The 19,568-nt window shown below is 36.1% G+C and overlaps 1 protein-coding gene across 6 annotated transcripts in view; it reads right to left on the reverse strand.

The window, feature by feature from the left end:
* SGTB (small glutamine rich tetratricopeptide repeat co-chaperone beta) overlaps positions 1 to 19,568 on the reverse strand; it is a 47,241-nt gene that overhangs the window by 14,955 nt on the left and 12,718 nt on the right. For all 6 annotated transcript variants that reach the window (XR_012031301.1, XR_012031300.1, XR_012031299.1 and 3 more), the window contains 3 exons: positions 17,563 to 17,632; positions 11,984 to 12,083; positions 610 to 714 (listed from right to left, as the gene is read on the reverse strand). Coding sequence is in view for 2 of the 6 variants with exons in the window: in XM_072826671.1 (XP_072682772.1) it covers positions 610 to 714; positions 11,984 to 12,083; positions 17,563 to 17,632 (275 nt within the window). In the remaining 4 variants the exon portion in view is untranslated. The remainder of the gene's footprint in view (positions 1 to 609; positions 715 to 11,983; positions 12,084 to 17,562; positions 17,633 to 19,568) is intronic.

Here is a 19,568-nt window from a genome sequence, read left to right on the forward strand (position 1 = left end):
ACAGGAGAGGATTCCAAGCATAAAGCATAAAGACCCGGAGAAGGTACAAAGGGAGAGCTGTAAGGCGTGAGTGAAGGCCAGTCTTAGATAAGAACGCTCCATTTGAGCAGGGACAAAAGGCAATCTGTGAGGATACAAATGCAGGTGAATTGGTGGATTCAGAAGCAGGAAGAGGAGTTACTTTTCTTCTAAATGCATCCATTTTCTTAATTAAGTGCAAGGCAGTTGCGTGAGCTGAGAGTCGCCATGGAGCATGTGGTGGAAATTTGAAGAGAAGAAGAGAAGGTGGGAAGCAGCAACTCAGAGAGGTAAGGTGAACATAGAAGGAAATACAGTAGGACTGTCTGCCAAAATATTGAATGCTCATTTGAGATTTGTAGGCTTGAACATAAAGTGAGTCTACTCTTCTGTATAATTTTCTCCAACAACCAACCATTCATCATATAAGTGGGTCATCTCTATCCCAGGTCACAGAAGTTGCAATCATTTCCTCTTTCAATGGTATATTGATCTTCTTTGCAATGTTTAAGCAGGAAATGGAAAACCAAGCCATTAAGAATAGCAAATCTGATACTCCTTGGTACTACTTTGAACATTTTGCCAACTTACCCCATTCTCCCATAGGCCTTGCTGTACTTTGAATCAATTGCTATGGCTTTCTCACAATCCTTTATTGCATCTGTGTAGTGACCTAATTTACTCTGAGCAGCAGCCCTAAGAGAAAAAGAAGAGATTTTTATTATAAGTAGCCCTCAAGGCACTCGTTTAGACCATCAGGTACTAATAAAACCTCATGTTCTTTGTCCCAAGTTGTACATCACTCCCAGTAAATATCTAAATCATACTAAGATAATTCTAAAATCAAACAAAAAGGTAATTCAAAGGCAAAACTGAGAGAAAATATGCAGGCTACCTTTCACTGTTTGCTAGAAAAATGACAAATAAGCAAATCATACAGCTACATACTTACAATCTACATACAATACAATCTACATACTTACTGCTTTTCTAATTTGCCCAAACAAAAAACTGAAAGCACCAGGACGTGTGGGATTGTTAGGGAAGCATGCAGACTGATGACTGCGTAGTGTTATGCTGTTAAATGATCACTTGTTAGTAAGGTTAAGATCATCATCTGGCAAGTCTAAGATGGAAATTTAACCTACCTGTGCACCTAAATCTGGCTGCAAATGAAGGAGAGCAATGCATTCCATCCACTTAGCAAAAGACTCTTAGAGCAATTAAGGACTATTGAATCCCTTCCAGTTATTTCAGGAGAGTTCTGTTAGAGGTAACTGGAAGGGCATAATGAAGCTACTTTCTATTTCTCCACACGGTTCTGACAGTAGACAGCCCTGTGTTCCTGCTGTTATGCTCACTTCAGTCCTCAGGGCCATACTAACCAAGCAGATGACTGTTTGACAAGCAAGCTCTTCAAACTAAACATTCCATCGTGTTTCCTGCCCTCCATCCCACTCCTACTACTGTCCCATTCATTCTTCTCCAGACTAAATATTTCTACTTATTCGTTCAATGAATACATCTAGTGAGGTCTAGCTAATGCCCAGACACTTTTCTAGTCATAATGGATAGAGCAGTAATCAAAATAGTATTCCTGGCCTCAACAGTGCTTAGGTTCCTGGCAGGGGCAAGAGGGTGGCTGGCAGATTATAAAGTAAAGGTGGTGATCAGCCCAGTATTTTTTTGCCAATTTTTCTTCATATAGCATGACTGAGACCCTTTCTTTCCAAATTAAGATTATAAAATTAAAAAAATAAACAAACATACAGTCTCCTTTTTTCCAGTGGAAAAAAAAAAATTTAAGTGTGAAAGTCCAGAATTCAACAAACCTAATTTGGTAGTACATAAGAAAAGGAGGGTTTATTTGACCATTCAATATGCACCAACAAGCATGAGAAGGATGGCCATTAAAAATGACCATTAAAAAAAAAAAAGACCATTAAAAGAAGAGATATAGTATGTATTACTTCCAAATAATTTTTTTAAAAAAAGGTAGGGAAGGAAGAGGAAGCCAAATAATATCAGGAGCAGAAAAAACAATTCAAACATAAAAGCAACTACAAAGTAACCTAGATAAAAACCAGTTTCTCAAATTGTATACACATCACTTAAAACATAAGCACACACAGGTTAAAGAAAGGGATAGAAAAAAGATAATCAAGCAAACTGAAAACCAGGCAAAAAAAAAACTTGTGTAGAAAACACTAATATCAGACATGAAGCAAAAGCATTGTTAAGGATAAAAAGAGCCATTATTACTGATCATCCTGTTAGTTTAATTTTATGGAAAACATCTACATGGTACAGAAATCAAACATATGAAAAATCTCACTCTCACAAAGGATGGGTAGGCATGGGGTAGAGGGGATAAAAATAGGAATAAGACTTCAAAAAGGATGAAAAAGCAAACCCTCTAAGTAAAACAGAAACAAATGATGCTGACTGTGTATCAAAAAGCATTCAAGTAACTTTCAAGTAGTATTCTGAATATATATACCTTTAATGAGATGGAGTCTAAGGAAAAGAGAAATTGCAAAGAAATTGTGAAATTTACTTAGCAGGCTTGCTCGTGGTGTAATAATGGCATTATACTATCAATTGAAGAATACTGAAAGGTAGAGCTAATGAGTAAACGTACTGGTTGTGTTGGAAAGCAGGGTTTTCACTCTGAAAGAAAAGAAATCCACATAAAATGGGGAAAGGTGAGGGAGATTTCTGTGACAATGGAATGCAAATTAAAAGTATCTGCACATTTTTCAAAAAACTGTATTTTCTAGCTCTGTTCACTGAAGAAGCAGTAACAACACTACTTCAATAGCAATGATCATATCTTGCAACCAGATCTTGGTTTCTAAATACTATTCTCCACTAACAGGAACAGGGGCTACTTGTAGAAAAAGCTAAGCTCAGGTCTAGAGCAAGGAATGTACAAGGCAAATATGGAATACTTTGTTGTCTGAGAAAGCAAGAAAATGTTCAAAAACAGAGTTACATAAAAGGACACACAGCCAGTTTAAAGGGGCTCCCACTAGCCAAATATGGGATGATTTCAGTGGCAAAAATTATGGCAATTTTTATAACATATTAAATAGTGATTTTAAAAATTCATGAGTCCATAATGATACTCAAAAAATTTGGGGTGGGGGAAGGAGGAGGAAAGTGGAAAAGAGGGGAGTGGGAAAAAACTCTTCTTTACAGAAATATGTGAGGAAATACAGACAAAATAAATGTAAAAATTAGAAAATCATCATTTTGCAACCATCAGTGTTTTAATGATTCAAGGAAAGATTATGAACAGATGGTAAAACATGGAGTAAAAAGATTGCTGGGAACAGGATATTCACATGATGTCACCCTACAGATAATTTTTAATTACAAAAGGAATAATAGAGATGCTAGTTACCACCCTAAGATCACTAACTTAGAATCACCATTAATGGACGGCTTGAAATTATGTGCTTCCTACTATAATGCAATAAATGGCATACATAATTATTTATGTGGGCCTCATACCACACTTCAACCTAAAATTAATCATGAGGAAGCAATCACACAAATCCAGATTACGGCACCTGCTATAAAATCACTGGTCTGAACTCTTCAAAAATGTCTATGTCATTAAAAAATAATAATAGGGATCCCTGGGTGGCGCAGCGGTTTGGCGCCTGCCTTTGGCCCAGGGCGCGATCCTGGAGACCCGGGATCGAATCCCACGTCGGGCTCCCGGTGCATGGAGCCTGCTTCTCCCTCTGCCTGTGTCTCTGCCTCTCTCTCTCTCTCTCTGTGACTATCATAAATAAATAAAATTAAAAAAAATAATAGTAATAATTTAAAAACCAGTAGTATTTTCTAGATTAAAAGAGACGTAACATATCAAAATACAGTATCAAATGTAACATACCAAAATATATATTTTTTACATATATATTTTATACATATATATAAAACATGCTGTCATGTTACTGCTTCACTATTAGAAGTCTTCGAGTAGAGGTAATTCTCCCTTCTAAAACTCACTGTATCAGGGATCCCTGGGTGGCTCAGCAGTTTAGTGCCTGCCTTCAGCCCAGGGTGTGATCCTGGAGTCCCAGGATCAAGTCCCAGCATTGAGTCCTGCATCAGGCTCCCCATAGGGAGCCTGCTTCTCCTTCTACCTGTGTCTCTGCCTCTCTCTCTCTTTCTCATGAATAAATAAAATCTTAAAAAAAAAAATATCCTATGGGGGGGGGAACCCTCACTGTATCAATTCAACTCAAACTTTTGTTGAAAACAAATAATATACTAAGCCCTAAAATCCAAATCAAATACACAGAGATGAAGAAGATATATTGTCTTCCCTCCAATCTTTCACTAATAGAGACAAACACATGTAAATAAATAAGTAAATAGTATGGTAAGTGCCACAATGGAATCAAAAGATGTATCTACAAAGTGTCAAAGATACAGGCCACATGAGAAAACTGCAGTTAACTCTCTGCAGCACTGTCTAATAGAATTTTCTGCGATAAAGAAGCTCTTCATCTGTCCTATCCAACACAGCAGCCCCTTGCCCACACATGATTAAAGAACACTTGGAAAAAAAAAAAAAAAGAACACTTGAAATATGCTAGTGTGACTGAGGAATTGAATTTTTTATTTTAAGTTTAACTTAACATTTGTCCAGCCACAGGTAGCTAGGAGCTACCATACTGGACAGCATCACTCCATTGATCATGGTGGGCAAGGGTGCAAGAGCATGGACAGGAGGTTGGGAAGAGGAAAAATTAAGAAACTCTTTCCAAAAGCCACAACTAGGGACGCCTGCATGGCTCAGTGGTTGAGCATCTGCCTTTGGCTCAGGGCGTGATCCCAGGGTCCCGGGATCGAGTCCTGCATTGGGCTCCTCACACGGAGCCTGCTTCTCCCTCTGCCTGTGTCTCTGCCTCTCTGTCTCTCATGAATAAATAAAATATTAAAAACAAAACAAAACAAAAGCAACACCTAGCGGGGTGTTGAAGGATGGCTGGCAGATGACCAGTTAAGGAAGGAAGGAAGCATTCTAGGCAGAGCGCATAAAAGCACGAAGGGATGTCTCAACACGGTACTTTTAAGAAGTCAGCAAATTTCACATTCCATGTGCACAGAGTAGAGAGAAGAATAGCTAGGTAGGAAGAACAGTGAAAATAATGGAATTTTAAAAAAGAAAATGCCTATATTCTAAGAGATCTTAAGCATCATGCATGCTGAGGAATTTACATTTGATAATGTAGGCATTTGGGTCTAGCAAACAGAAAGAGTTAGATGATTCATTTCACATTTTTAAAAGACTGTTTTTGTCAGAAGACTGGAGACGGGGGGCACAAGTAGACCCTAGAAGCCAAATGAAGTCACTACAGCTCTAGTTTAGCAACATTTAAGAACCTGGACTAAGGGAATAGTGATGGTCATGGAGGCGGGAACAAAGGAGCTCGGGGGAGGTAGACAGAAAAGGTAAACTGAGCGGAAGACATGCTGATCTCTGGCTTCAGACACTAAGAAGAAGACAGGGAATAAGGCCGGGAGAATCAGACGCAGAAACAAGGGTGGGTAGATGGGAAGAGGATCGCTATGTTTCCATCCTGATAGCTTTAGCTTTACACACCACAAACTACAAGCTAGGATCTTTAAAAAGAGGACAAGGACAGGGAGCTGAACCTCTGAGGCCAGGAAAGGGAAGAAAAGTTGGGTTATACTCAAATCTTCTGTGAGATGAAGCCAGACATGCCAGTGTCTGAACTGAATATCAATGTGGCCGCTCTCTCTGCCCCTGCTGTCTGGTTATCAGGGCATGACTAATGAAATTCCAACAGAACAATACCGTCACAGTCACCATGTTTTCGGACATCCTTGCCTTCTTTACCTTGTTTAGAGCAAGAGTAGGAATATAACTTGGTTCTATTTTTATAGAAAATAAGGCAGATAGAAAAATCACAGGTAACTTATTTCTCCCATACTGTATGTCATATGTAACTTATGGCAAAAACCTATTTTTACATGTAGGAATTACACTGTTTTTGAAAGAAGCAAATATTCAAAGCTTAGAACTATGCTAGGTATTAAATATATATATATATATATTTTTTTTTTAAGATTTTATTTATTTGTTCATTAGAGACAGAGAAAAAGAAAGAGAGAGAGAGAGAGGTAGAGACACAGGCAGAGGGAGGTGCAGGCTCCCTGCAGGGATCCCGATGTGGGACTTGATCCTGGGACCCAGAGATCACAACCTGAGCCAAAGGCAGATGCTCAACAGCTGAGTCCCTCAGGTGTCCCACCTAACTGTGCCTTTTATACTATGTTCTCCAACCTATATGCCCTTCCCTATTCTCCACCTATGTTCCACCTGTCCATCAAATCTAGCTCCATCTTCAATTCCCCATCACCTGAGAGGCCGCTGCACAAATTCTCTCCATCATGCTCCATCTCTCTCCTGTACACCTTTAATTCCTTTCATTGTCTCAGTCCTTCAAACACCTACCCACCCTAGAAACGGGTAATGTGCTGAACAACAAGGTTGTACACAAGAAATAAGAATACTGTTTAGTGATGTAAGACACAGAAAGTTAGCCAGTTTACTGTAAAATATCATTTCACATTATAAAGTACTTGGAAATGTTTTAGGCCTATACTCAGTCATTTGTTATTTTATATACACAAGTGTTATATAACACTTGTCGTCGCTTCAGGATCACTGGGAATTTCTCATAGTTCTTCTATAGTCCTCCATGCATCCAACAAAAATTGGCTGAAGTCCTGTGAGGCACAGTGCTAGGCATTATAAGGGATACAAAAAGATACAAGATCCCATCTCTGCCCTTCACCTGAAAAAATAAAACAAATGTGCAAATATAATAAGGCACAACATACGATAAATTGACATAAATGATATACATCGTGGTCAGTGCGTGCTAAGTATAGAAAAAAGGAAAAATTTATTTTTGATTTTGATAAAAATATTTGATAAAAGATTTTCAGGGAAGAACTAGGGTTTTCTTGGTACCTAAGTCGAACCTAAAGCGTCCCTAGGAATCTAAAAGGCTAAAACAGAAGATAAATACTAGAAAAGAAAGGCTTGGTTAAGAAATGTGCCAAATAATTATTTTCTAACATATAAGAACAGCACTCCTATAAAAAGAAAACTATAGTTCATCCTAGCAAGTTTAATATATGAATATTTTGATTAGTAATAAAACTGTGAAAATGTGTATCAAAAGGAAGATTTAATCTACTATTCCAAGTTTCCAATTCTTGGCAGCCAGCTGGCTAAGAAAAATGCAGGGGTAGTTGGCAAGACTATAGGCTACTGAGATATTTATAACTGCTAGGGTCTAATAAAATTTTTCTGAACCTTTTTTCAATATTTGTATTAAATATACAAATAAAGTCTTCTAATTATTTAATATTAAATTGCTTGTTCTATTACTGAACTCCTCAGGAAAAAAAAAGATACAATTTAAATGAAAAAGATAAGCATGATCATTGGTTTTGATTTAACAATAATTAAATGAAAAGCAAGCACAGGTATTGCCAAGAATCTCTTTTAATCCAGTACTTGTAAACATACGACGATGATTCATGAACCCTAATCTCATTTGAAATAAATGATTTACTTAGGCTCCAATTTACCATAGTCATAGTTAAACTGTATGGCTTACTGTGGTCTATTAACAAGCAATTTTCTGATAACACCTATATCTGGCCCTAACATTTTGTGACACAATTAAGTGTTTTTGTTTCAAATGTTTCATAAGCTAAATTAAAACATTATATAGTCATCTGATGACAGAGAATAAAATATACTTGCAGAACAATTTCCAACAATTTCCAACAATTATTTGGATTTTTAATTTTCCTGGGCTAGATTTTTAGAACACATCAGTAAAGGGATTTTTTTGGTAAAAAAAAAAAGATTTCTAGGATGGACAGTTAGCTTCCTTATGGATCCAACTCTTCCACAAATAACAACGATAAATTCTGGACAAAATACAAAACAAAAGCCAAAAGCAGCCCAGGTGGCCATAAATAGGAAAATGGCTTAGCGAACTGTGGTATATTCAAACAAAAGTATGAGTGAGCAATTAAAAGAACCACTGAGATAAGCAACAACAGGGTGAATCTCGCAACCATTAACCTGAGCAAAAACAGTCTCTCACAAAAAAATACATATGGTATGATTCCTTTTATGCGGAATCTCAAAAAAACAAATCTAATCTACAGTAGGGAAATGAAACAGTGGTTGCCCCTGGTGTTTTAGGCAACTGACGCTGAAGGGGCGTGCAGAATTTTCAGTATCTTGGTCGGGGGGTTGGGAGTTACACAAGTGTATGTATGCATTTGTCAAAATTATGGCAAAGTACAGTTGAGATTTGTGTACTTTATTACTTGCAAGTTGTACCTCAAAAGAAAAAAATGCAAAATATTGAACTAGATTAATGACACACATGATAAAGTAGTTAGGGGGAAAGTGTACAGGTGGCTGCAATTTACCTTGAAATGCAAAAATAAGACTAACAAACAAAGGGGTTCAAAAGGATGAAACATGTGACATAGTAAATATACTAAAATATTAAAGGCAAAATCTTGATGTGGATGATTATAAGAGTATTTACTGTAAACTTCTTTTCGACTTCAAAATTTTTCATAAAAATGTAAAAGACCTCTCTGCCAAAAGAAGATAAATGACACTAGATTAATTCAGAACAATTCCCATCTAACGTCATTTCCTGTTTTAGTTTAACAGGCTTGCTACCAGACTGGCAAATCAGAGAAAGACAAATGGCCAAATATTTGGACCCTGATAAATTTGGATCTCTCTTCATATTCTGATCAAAGTAAAAAAAAAAAAAAAAAACCCACACCAGATTGCATAAATGACATTAAATATATAACACAGAATTAATGATATAATATTTAAACAATATTTAAATAATAATTTTATCATTGTAACATACAATTATGCAATATCATACAATAATAATATTGTTGTGTGCAACACTTAGGAGACCGCTTCCTAGCACTGTTTATGTATTAACTATTTAATCTCCACAGCAGTTCTCTAGGGTAAATTCTATTATCCACATTTTACTAATGGGGAAACTAAGGCATACATATATTAGGTAACTTGCTCAAGGTCACATACCTAGTAAACGCCACAACCAGAAATTAGAATTCAAAGACTCTGAGTCAGAACCCTTGCTCTTAACCACTTCCCTATGATTGCTCTCTTAGTTGACATCATAACTGACATAACATAATATATGCTTAAATTTGTAGATGACATGAAACTAAGAGCAAAAGCAAATACGTTACTTTACCAATTATCCAAAAAGATTAAGGGTCATACACATAAGAGACTGTTACAAGATAAAATTCTGTGGGGATAAAATGTAAGATCCCGCATTTGAGTATAGACCACCAACTATACCTCCAGGGACAGCACTGGTAATGCAGCAAGTGTTTTGCAAGAAGCTGTCAAATGAAAATATGATTGAATGACAAAATAAGGAGAATGTGTGAAGAAGAGACATTTTAATAAGCCAAAAGCAAAACATGAAATTAATAAATAATTCTACAAAATGCTAATATTGAAGTATGTTATCTAGAGGTAGGTTAAATGAGAGCCCTATAAGACTGTTGTGGTCAGACCAATTCCAGAAACACTGTGTAAATTCCTGGGAACTACACATACAGGTAAACTGGAACAAGTTTAGAGCAACAGTGCAGAAAATAAAACTATTATCTGCAGTATAACTGAAGAAGCTGCAAAGATAATATGGAGAAAAGGACTCAAGTGAATTTGGTAGCAAGCTTCAAAATGTAAGGTACTATTATGAAAAACAAAGATCATAATTGTTCTGTAATTGTCCTTAAGAGTAAAAATAAAAACTGCCAACTAAGATTAGCTACGAGGGTTTCGGGAAAACAAATTCAGTGTCAACACAAGGAAGGCTTTTTCAACAGATAGGACCACAGAAGAAAAGGTGGGGGAGAAGGGACTACCTTAGAAGGCTATGAATATTCTAAACAAGATAAGGATAACTCAGTGAAAGATTAGATCAAATTAACTTAAAGATATCTTCCAAATCTAAGAACTTACTATATAATAAAAGGTTATTTTTATATATTTCTTTCATAAGAAGTTTCAAATTGGTTAAAATAGCTATCATTCACCAAAACACACTTGCAGTAATAAAATTTAAATGTGAAGAAAAAATAAGAGAAGTTATTTGCCTAGTCTGCAAATAGGGAAAGGTTTAAGATTAAAAACACTGGAATGGACTTCAAAAGAAAGGAAAAATAAACTTGTCTACATCAATATTTACAACTTTTACTTATGAAAAACATTAAAAGGCAAACAGTAAGCTGTGCAATTAGGACTAATGGATTATATCTTTAATATACAGCTATGTTGTACAGAACAGTAGCCACAAGCAACATGTGGCCACTAAAATTCAAATTAATTTAAATTGATCTTCAATCAATAAAACACTAAAAATTTACTTTCTCAATTGTACTAGGCACATTTCAAGTGGTCAATTGCCACTTGGGCTAGTGGCTACTGTATTGAACAATGCAGACACAGAAGAGTTCCATCACTGCAGAAAGTACTATTGGAACTTTAATATTTAAAATAGATTAATTTAGTTCAGGGAATTCATTATATAGTTGATCGGAGAGCTGAGATGCCAAGTAGGGGGTTGTGCAGCAATCCAGAGATGAGGAACAACAGGAAGCCATCACCATCCCTAAGACAGAGGACAAAGTGCAGTCCAACACCCAACATCACCTGGCAAAAGCTGGGACCACAGCAGTTGTCTTGGGTGGGAGACAGAGACAAAGATGGGAAGCAGCCCCTGCTGGATAAACACCCTGTTGTAAAGAAGGGAAGAAATACCCTGACTTCTCTCCTCCTCTGCCCTCCAATCTCCTGCCAGCACCTCCTGTGGCTGAACCAAGACAAAACCCAAGTGACAAAGGAGCCTGGGGAAATGCAACCTATCAGGGTTAGGCTCTCTGTTAAAAAAGAGGAGGACAGGTATAATACATACCTGGCAAAAATACAAAAAGACAAAAAAAAACAAAAACAAAAACAAAAAAACCCTGAACGGCCAACATTTGAAAAATGTTCGACCTTGCCAGTAATTAAATATAAATTAGAAGAATTACTATTTAAATAAAAATATTAAATTAACAATAATAAATAAAAACTCAAGTACTTAGTACTGAAAAGAATATGGTAAAAACAGATATGCTCATACAACCTAGGGAAGGAAATCAATTTTCAAAGAAGTCTGAACAATTTTGCAATTAGCATCGACAGTAATGTTAACCGTTTACATTGTTAAACCAAATGAAAGCAGGTCCAAGGATAAATCCAAAGTCCAGAACATCTAAATTTCAGAAAATAATTTGAGAAACAAAGATGTTCCCTGTGGCTTCATCATATTGAAAAAAAAAAAATGAACAACCTCCAAGGTGGCCAACAGGTCAGAAGTTATGTAAAGTAAGGTACATTAAAAATAATAATACTAAAATAAGATAAATTAAGGTACATTTATCCGCTTATTAAAAAATAGCGAGTGCCTTTTGCTAGCCACAGTGACTATATTTAGAAATATAAAAAAGATCAGGAGGTAATAACAGACTAATTTGTATCCATTTAAATAATGTTTATGAAGAGTTTCAACAAAGTAAGGACATGTTTATGATATGCCTACTGAATAACAATGAATCTAAAATCGATTACACTCCCATCAGACAAAATATGCCTAAAGGTTAGTGAGTAACAGTGATTAGCTCTAAGTGGTAATTTTATGAGGTTTTTATTTTCCTTCTTTATATTTTTCTGAACTTTCAAATTTTTCAAAATAAATTTTACAGTTCTTCAGAGCTATTAATGCAAATTACAGTTTAAGAACTGTAAACCACAATAGTGCTAGGTTACCTGTTGCAATAATAAACCGCATTATTTGGATCCAGTTCTATTGCCTGTGTGTAACAATCCACGGCAGCAGCGTAATTTTCTTCTTTCATGTGGTTATTGCCTGAAACAATCAATATGTACAATAAGTACAATATAACAAAAAACAGAAAATCTGAAAGATAAATTTTACTCATAGAAACTACAATAATACGAAAGTCAGCCAGATGATTTTTCTTTTTTTTTCTAAGTAAACTCTAACCACAACGTGGGACTTGAATTCATGACCACAAGATCAAGAGCCACATATCCTACCAACTGAGCCAGCCAGGTGCCCCATCAACATGATTTTTTAGTGACCTCAGAGATAAATGTTCCATCGCACTATACAATTGATATTCCTTTAGCCATGGTGTTTTTGAATGACTTTAACAATGCAAAGTCTTAAAACAATTAATGTTTGCATACCCTATAAAATACAGGCTACAAAATGTGAGTAAATGCAACAATTATGAAAATCTCGTGGCGAAATCTCTTTTCACCTTCCTTAACTTCATCTCTCTCCTTTCTTTTTAGAGCGGCCCACCCCATTCCAGATGCAACATCCTTCACAATCATCATCTCAGTCTGGACCCCCCCTGTCACTACTTCCCCATCAAAACATATACCTGCTGAATAGCCAAGCCCTCAGAACTCTGCTGTGTAAGCTGATATGATTAATCATGTTAATATGTTATTGGCAGATAATATTTTTATGTCCTATCACTTCCAGAGAGAGATTTTTTTTTAAGATTTTATTTATTTATTCATGAAAGATAGAGAGAGAGAAGCAGAGACACACAGGCAGAGGGAGAAGCAGGCTCCATGCAGGAAGCCTGATGTGGGACTCGATCCCGGGTCTCCAGGATCACGCCCTGGGCCAAAGGCTGGCACTCAACCGCTGAGCCACCCAGGGATCCCCCAGAGAGAGATTTTTAAAAGGAGATTGTAGGACATTAGTTTCTAGAAAGACAGAATTTCAGGTATCAGGGCTAGCCCACAGGGTACTAATTTTCAAGAAGGTGATCTACAGATACATCTGGAAATAATTTAACTAGGATAACAACCAGTCAGCAAAATAAGGGATTTCCTTTGGCTATCTTCTGTATTCCATGAAATGGAAAAAAAGTGTCCTGCTCATTGATTAGAACCACTGTTCAAAATCTAAAATTTAAAACACTGGGGTTAAGAGGAAGGATTTACATCACAAAAGGCTGTATTATTCCTTCCAACTTTCTCTAAACCAGAAGCTCTCCTATTAGCTTGGTCTTTCAATAGATCATTAGCTACTGAATAGAAGGAGGAAAGTACTTTGCAAGGACCAGGAAGATTAAAGGAAACGCAGGTAGACAAAAGCATCTAAAATCATGCAAAAGTGCAGCGACTGGGAGGCTCAGCTCAGTCTGTTAAATCTGATTCTTAATTTTGGCTCAGGTTGTGATCTCAGGGTTGTGAGATTGAGATCCAGACCCTGCATCAGGCTCCATGTGGAGCTTGTTTAATATTCTCTTTCTGCCCCTCTCCACCATTCTCCCACTCTCTAATTAATTAATTAATTAATTTTTAAAAATCACACAAAAAGTTACTGCAAATTAAGAGTCAGAAATGAACAGAGTGACCACGACAGGCGCCTGAGAGGCTCAGTCGGTTAGATATATCCAACTCTGGATTTCCACTCAGATCATGACCTCAGGGTGGTGGGATGGAGCTTTGCTTAGGATTCTCTCTCCACCCCCCTTCTGCTCACCCATGTGCATACACTTTCTCTCTCTAAACAAAACAAAACAAAACAAAACAGTGACCACTAATAGGTACATGGCTTCTTTTTGAGATGATAAAAATGTTCTGTAATTATGGTAATGGTTGTACAATTCTGTGAATATACTATAAAACCAATGAATTTGTACATTTTAAAGGCACAAATTGCATGGTATGCAAATTATAGCTCAAATGAAGCTGAGGATTTTTGTTCTTTATAAGATTTATTTATTTATTTTAGAGAGAGCACCAGTGGGGGAAGGGACAGAGGTAGAAGGAAAAAGAATCTCAAGCAGACTCTCCACTGAGCATGGAGCCCAAGGCAGGGTTCGATCCCAAGACCCTGAGATCATGACATGAGCCCAAAAACCAAGAGTAGGATCCTCAACCAATTGCACCACCCAAGTATTCCTCAATAAAGCTATATTTTTAAAATAAAAAAAAATAATTTAGATCCTCACCCCCCCAAAAGTAATGACTATAAAACCTCTAAGGAAGCTAAGACGATTACACAGTTTTTTATGACAGAGCAAGATATTAACTACGTAGGTCTGGTACTTATATAGGTTTGCTTCCCCTGTGTAAAAGATTTAATTTTCTGGGTTATGTGGAATCTTTTTGCTCTTGGGCCTTTTCATCTTGGGGTTCTTGGGGAGCCCTCTGGCTCCATCATAGACCCCAAAACTTAAAACCAGAAATAGACATGACCACTTAACTCATGCTCTAACTAAAATCCACTGTGCTTATTTCTTACCACACTTTCTTGAGGCAATGATGAAGGTGTTGTGCAGTGACCACCACATTCCAACCACCAGGCCAGAAATGCACTGATAGTAAGGGAAAGACTAGGGGACCACACCCCACAGGTCCCCTTCCCTGCCCGTGATCACGTGCCAAAAACACACTGATCCCCAGCCATGATCACGCACTCCCTGCCTGCTGCTCTCTTGCACGTACCCCGCTGACCCTCTCCCTATAAAACTCCAGGTGTCGACCTCGCGGGCACAGAGGTGGGTTGTTGAGACTGGAGCTGCCACTCCCTCTGCTGCCAGTACCTGACATAAATTTCTTTTTCTTTTCCAAACCCTCTTCTCTTGAATTATCGGCTATTCCTGCAAGAGTTTATCTGAGTTTGATCATGACAGTGTTGGCAAACTCAGCCAGTAGCTGTGCTTGATTGTCCAGCCCCCTTGAGATTCTGAAGGACAGAGCAGCTGGCCTCACATGTTCCTTTCCTGAGTCAGCAGTTGTGACGGATTGTCCATCAATATAGTATGATTATTGTTGTATTATTATTTTAAAATCTGTTGTATGTCTCCCTGTAAACCACCCCATCAAGTATCTACATTCTCTATGAATATATACGTTTATATATATTAACAATAAGCCTAAAGTCACAAAATATCTAACATACAAAAAAAAATATCTAACATACAAACATTCAGAACACGAATGAAGAAATGTATTATAGCACTTTATGCTTATGTGGTAGTCTCCTATGAAATTGTCTCCTTTAATTATCAAGATAACCTATAAGATATGCCTATACTTTTGTGATGTGTCAGAAAATGACAGAAATGAAACCATCTTGGTTTTGTCTGGTCTTACTGCAGCTCTTCAGAAACAAAACATAAAAATATTTGAAAGCAGCTTTTCAGGAAGGGACCAGCTGGCTAGAAGCCTTGATTGACACAGATAAGTGGAACACACAGCCTGGAATAACCTTATGCTTGACAATCTACAATGGACATTAGTTTTCACAGGAATAGCAAATCCTGTGTAAAAACAATTGCTGGGGTGCCTGGGTGGCTCAGTTGGTTAAGCATCCAACTCTTGATTTCAGCTCAGGTCACAATCTCAGGGTTGTAAGACTGAGCCCCTTGTGGGGCTCTGCATTGGGTATGGAGCCTGCTTGATATTCTCTTCCTCTCCTTCTTCCCTTCCCACCTACTCCCAGCTCACATTCTGTCTCTAAAATAAATAAAATAAAATAAATAAATAAAATAAAATAAAAACAGTTGCTTTAACTTTGTGTGTTACATGTCTTAAATGTGACAGGTCTTAGTGAAAACAAAGAATAAAAGCTTTCAGTTAACAGCAAAAGCAGGAGGAGTTCAGTTACCCAGGCTGGAACAATAAATAACTCTCTGCATTACCTCCTAATCCTCATCTTACCAGCATTGAGCATATCATAGCAAACCGTGTGGGGATCACAATCTCCCGCAGAGAGAATAAACGTGAGGGACAAAAATAAAATTTCAAATTGCCATCTATTCAATATTATCTTCAGTGACTTCATATACTACAAATCTCTGAGCAAGGCAGAAAACATCAGGTTAAATTGTTCCAATTAGAAACTAAATATATAGAAAATGCATTTCTATCTGGATAATATAAATTCAAATTCTTTGGAGAGTACTCTTGATTCAAAGACAACGAGGATCTGGTTGTCATTTAAAAAAAAAAAGATTTTATTTATTTATTTGAGGGAGCACGAGTTGGGGGGAGGGAGAGGGAGAGGGAAAAGCAGACTCCCCACTGAGCAGGGCTCAATCCCGGGACTCTGGGATCATGACCTGAGATGAAGGCAGATGCTTAACCAACTGAGCCACTCAGGCACCCCTAGTTGTTGCTGAATTTGCATGTAATTTACGAAAGTTGTCATTCTAAAATTTTAAGGCCCTGTCATAGTATCATTTCTTAGAGGAAAAAAGAAATTGAACATTGAAAGCAGTATTTGTTGGAAATACAGAACTCTATGATATAATCCTATGACAACAATCACATAACAGTAAAAATGCAGACAAAGATATTAAGAGTTTACTTAGGATTATAAAATTATCTGTCTAGGTCAGTAAATCATGGTCTTACAGTACCATGGAACACTATGGAGCCATTAAAAACAATGATATAGGTGTATATTTATAAATTTAATAGAGAGGATAAGGCCCAAGGAGTAGGAAAAGCATACTTCCTCCATATCTACCTTTTCAGACACCATTTTTTTTTTTAACTAAACTACCTTCTTCAGTGCAAGTAAAAGCCCAGGAAAATGGTTCTGAACCAAGTTAGGATAGCTTCTTAACGTGGAATATTCCCTAATAACTCTCGGCCTAAAGGACAAGGAATATCCTGGCTCTCATTCACTGCTAATATCAAAACCCTGCCCTCCAATTTCTCAGTACAAATCTTGTTTGCCAAACTTGACATAGGGAACCTGCTTCTCCCTCTGCCTATGTCTGTGCCTCTCTCTGTGTGTTTCTCATGAATAAAGAAATAAATAAATCTTAAAAAAAAAAAAAAAAAAAACTAAGAATGCTTTAAAAGCCACTATTAGAAGATGTAATAATGCAGTAATTAAATGTGCTGGGTAATACTTAAGTCAATTGCCATGAACAAATTTCAAAGAATTGAAAATACTAAATCTATATGAAAGTTAAAATAATACTGAAAATTATTTTCATCTTCTTTAAGCATAAAAAAGAATTTGGGATCCTAGAGTACACTTAGCAAGTTCAGTTATAAGTAATCATTATAAGTAATCACCCCTTAGGATATTTGTTTTCCAAGTTTTATTCACACCAGATCTGCTTTTCTTGAAGCAAGGCATAACTATATTGCTAACAAGCCATACTATGTTTCTAGGCTTCCTACCTATCACATTTATTTCTGTTTCACAAATACCATGTTGGTTTTGCAACAATCCAGCCTTGGCAGTGTAAACCAGAATCTTAATTGACAAAGTCATTTTCTCCAGAGTTTCAGAAAGTTTTACGAAATAAGTAATTTCTCTATGGAATACTCACCTTCATCTTTTAATTGGTCAGCTTTTCCCACATCTTCAGGCACTGAGTTGGAGAGAGGCATTATGTCATTCTGAAATTAAATAAAAATCAATGTATTTCCATTTAGCCACATAAAAAAGGAGTCATCCCACAGAACTATAATAATGAATAACTTGTATTACCATAACTCTTCTGTAATTACATGTGATGAAATTTAACTGTAAATAAGATGGTTAGAAAGAAATAGGGGAAAAGTCCTCTCACATACTTTATTTTTTTTCACATACTTTTTATTAGGAAAATGAATATGTAGAATTTCTCTAGAAGATAATCTGAATCAAAATTTTTTACTTGCTTTTCCTAGATCAAAAAATCCAACTTCATGCACAACAAATATAAATAATCAGTATATTTAAAATAGTATAATAGTATAAGCATATACTATATAAAATAGTATAAGCATAAAATAAATGTATATTATATATGGGTAATGGAGATAAATTGAGTAGTTTACATTTATGCTATAAGTTTACTATGTATTTTATTGACAAATATATTTTTAGTGAATGAAAATGCTTCACTGTTTAGGAACATGCTCCTGAAAATATATTCATCATATTAAAAAATAAAACAGGATATTTTGTTATTCAAATTATATATTAGCTATAGTTGGGAAGCTTTGTTGTTCTCAAATTCCTAATAAATTCTATTAAATTCTGGTTAAATATTCCTATGCAAAGAATAGGAATAGGAATATACTCAAGAGATTGTTTATATTAGTGAAAATCTTGAAATATAATGTTAATATCTGAAGAGATACCCTACTAAGTCAAATTCACAGCTGACAAAAAGAAGCATTAATAATATGCTCCTATTATTCAAATATTTGCGCATGCACACATACACACACACACACACACAGATGCGCACACAGGCTAAAAAACAAAGACAGGAAAGGTCTAGCACAAAAGGTTAACCATAATATTTGGAGATCAAATTTTCAGTTTCTTCTTTAAATCTTTCCATGTTGACCAATTTTTTAAAACAATGGATATATAATAATATCATCATAAAATAAAAAACAATGTACATTTTCTGTTTTCAGTACGTACTATCATCCTCAAACCTCCTTTGCATTCCTAAGGCTCAAACCAAAGGTGTCTGCAGAAGTATCTCAAGTGGCCCTGGAAACACAATGCACTTCTCCAGTTTTGAAAGAGCTTTTAAAAACTGTGCTTTTACACTTGACTCTGAAGTTCATGAATACGTCTACAGTTTTTTTTCGTCTACAGTTTTCAAGAAAACATAGTTTGTAGCTAATATACCTATGTACTACATTTAGAATATATCCACCATGTTATTTGTCTTGACTAAAGTTTTAAGAAACTTGGTAACTCTAACACTGGAAATATACTTTGCTAATTACACAAAAATATTCTCAAGTATGAAATCATTCATCAAGCATATGAGTTGTTCTTATTTTTTGTAATCCTTCTCTACTAATCAGTTTTTCTAAACATAAAGTATTAGAATAACAAAGTATAAAATCAAAATGGGAATCCTGGTAACTAGAAGTCACTACTTAAAACTGACTACAGTCTCCGAGGATAGACATTTATCAAGGACACACGACACTGCCCTGCGGTACTTGCTGTCAGGGTTCCTTCTATTTCGCCTGGGCAGTTAATGCATGGGGAAAAAGTGACTTTTTGAGTCAGAAAAGTGGCATATTGAAAAATGACCTCTAATCCATTTTGTCTTTTAAATCCTCCTGAATTAGTTTAATGAGATTGCCACAGTTGTACAACTTTGAAAACTAATTCTCATATTCACCGAATACATTTAAGCAGCCTATAATGTGGGGATGATTGTCACCTACTTTACATAAAAGGAATGAATCCATTTGGGATATAAACTTAACTGGGAGGAAAAACACAAGAACAGTATCCTAAAACTAAAACAATCAACATAACAACCAAGGACACTTGGTGGGACAAATAATTTCTTTTTTTCTTAAGTTTTTATTT

Source organism: Canis lupus, chromosome 5, assembly GCF_048164855.1.
Source record: "Canis lupus baileyi chromosome 5, mCanLup2.hap1, whole genome shotgun sequence".
Taxonomy (NCBI): Eukaryota; Metazoa; Chordata; class Mammalia; order Carnivora; family Canidae; genus Canis; species Canis lupus.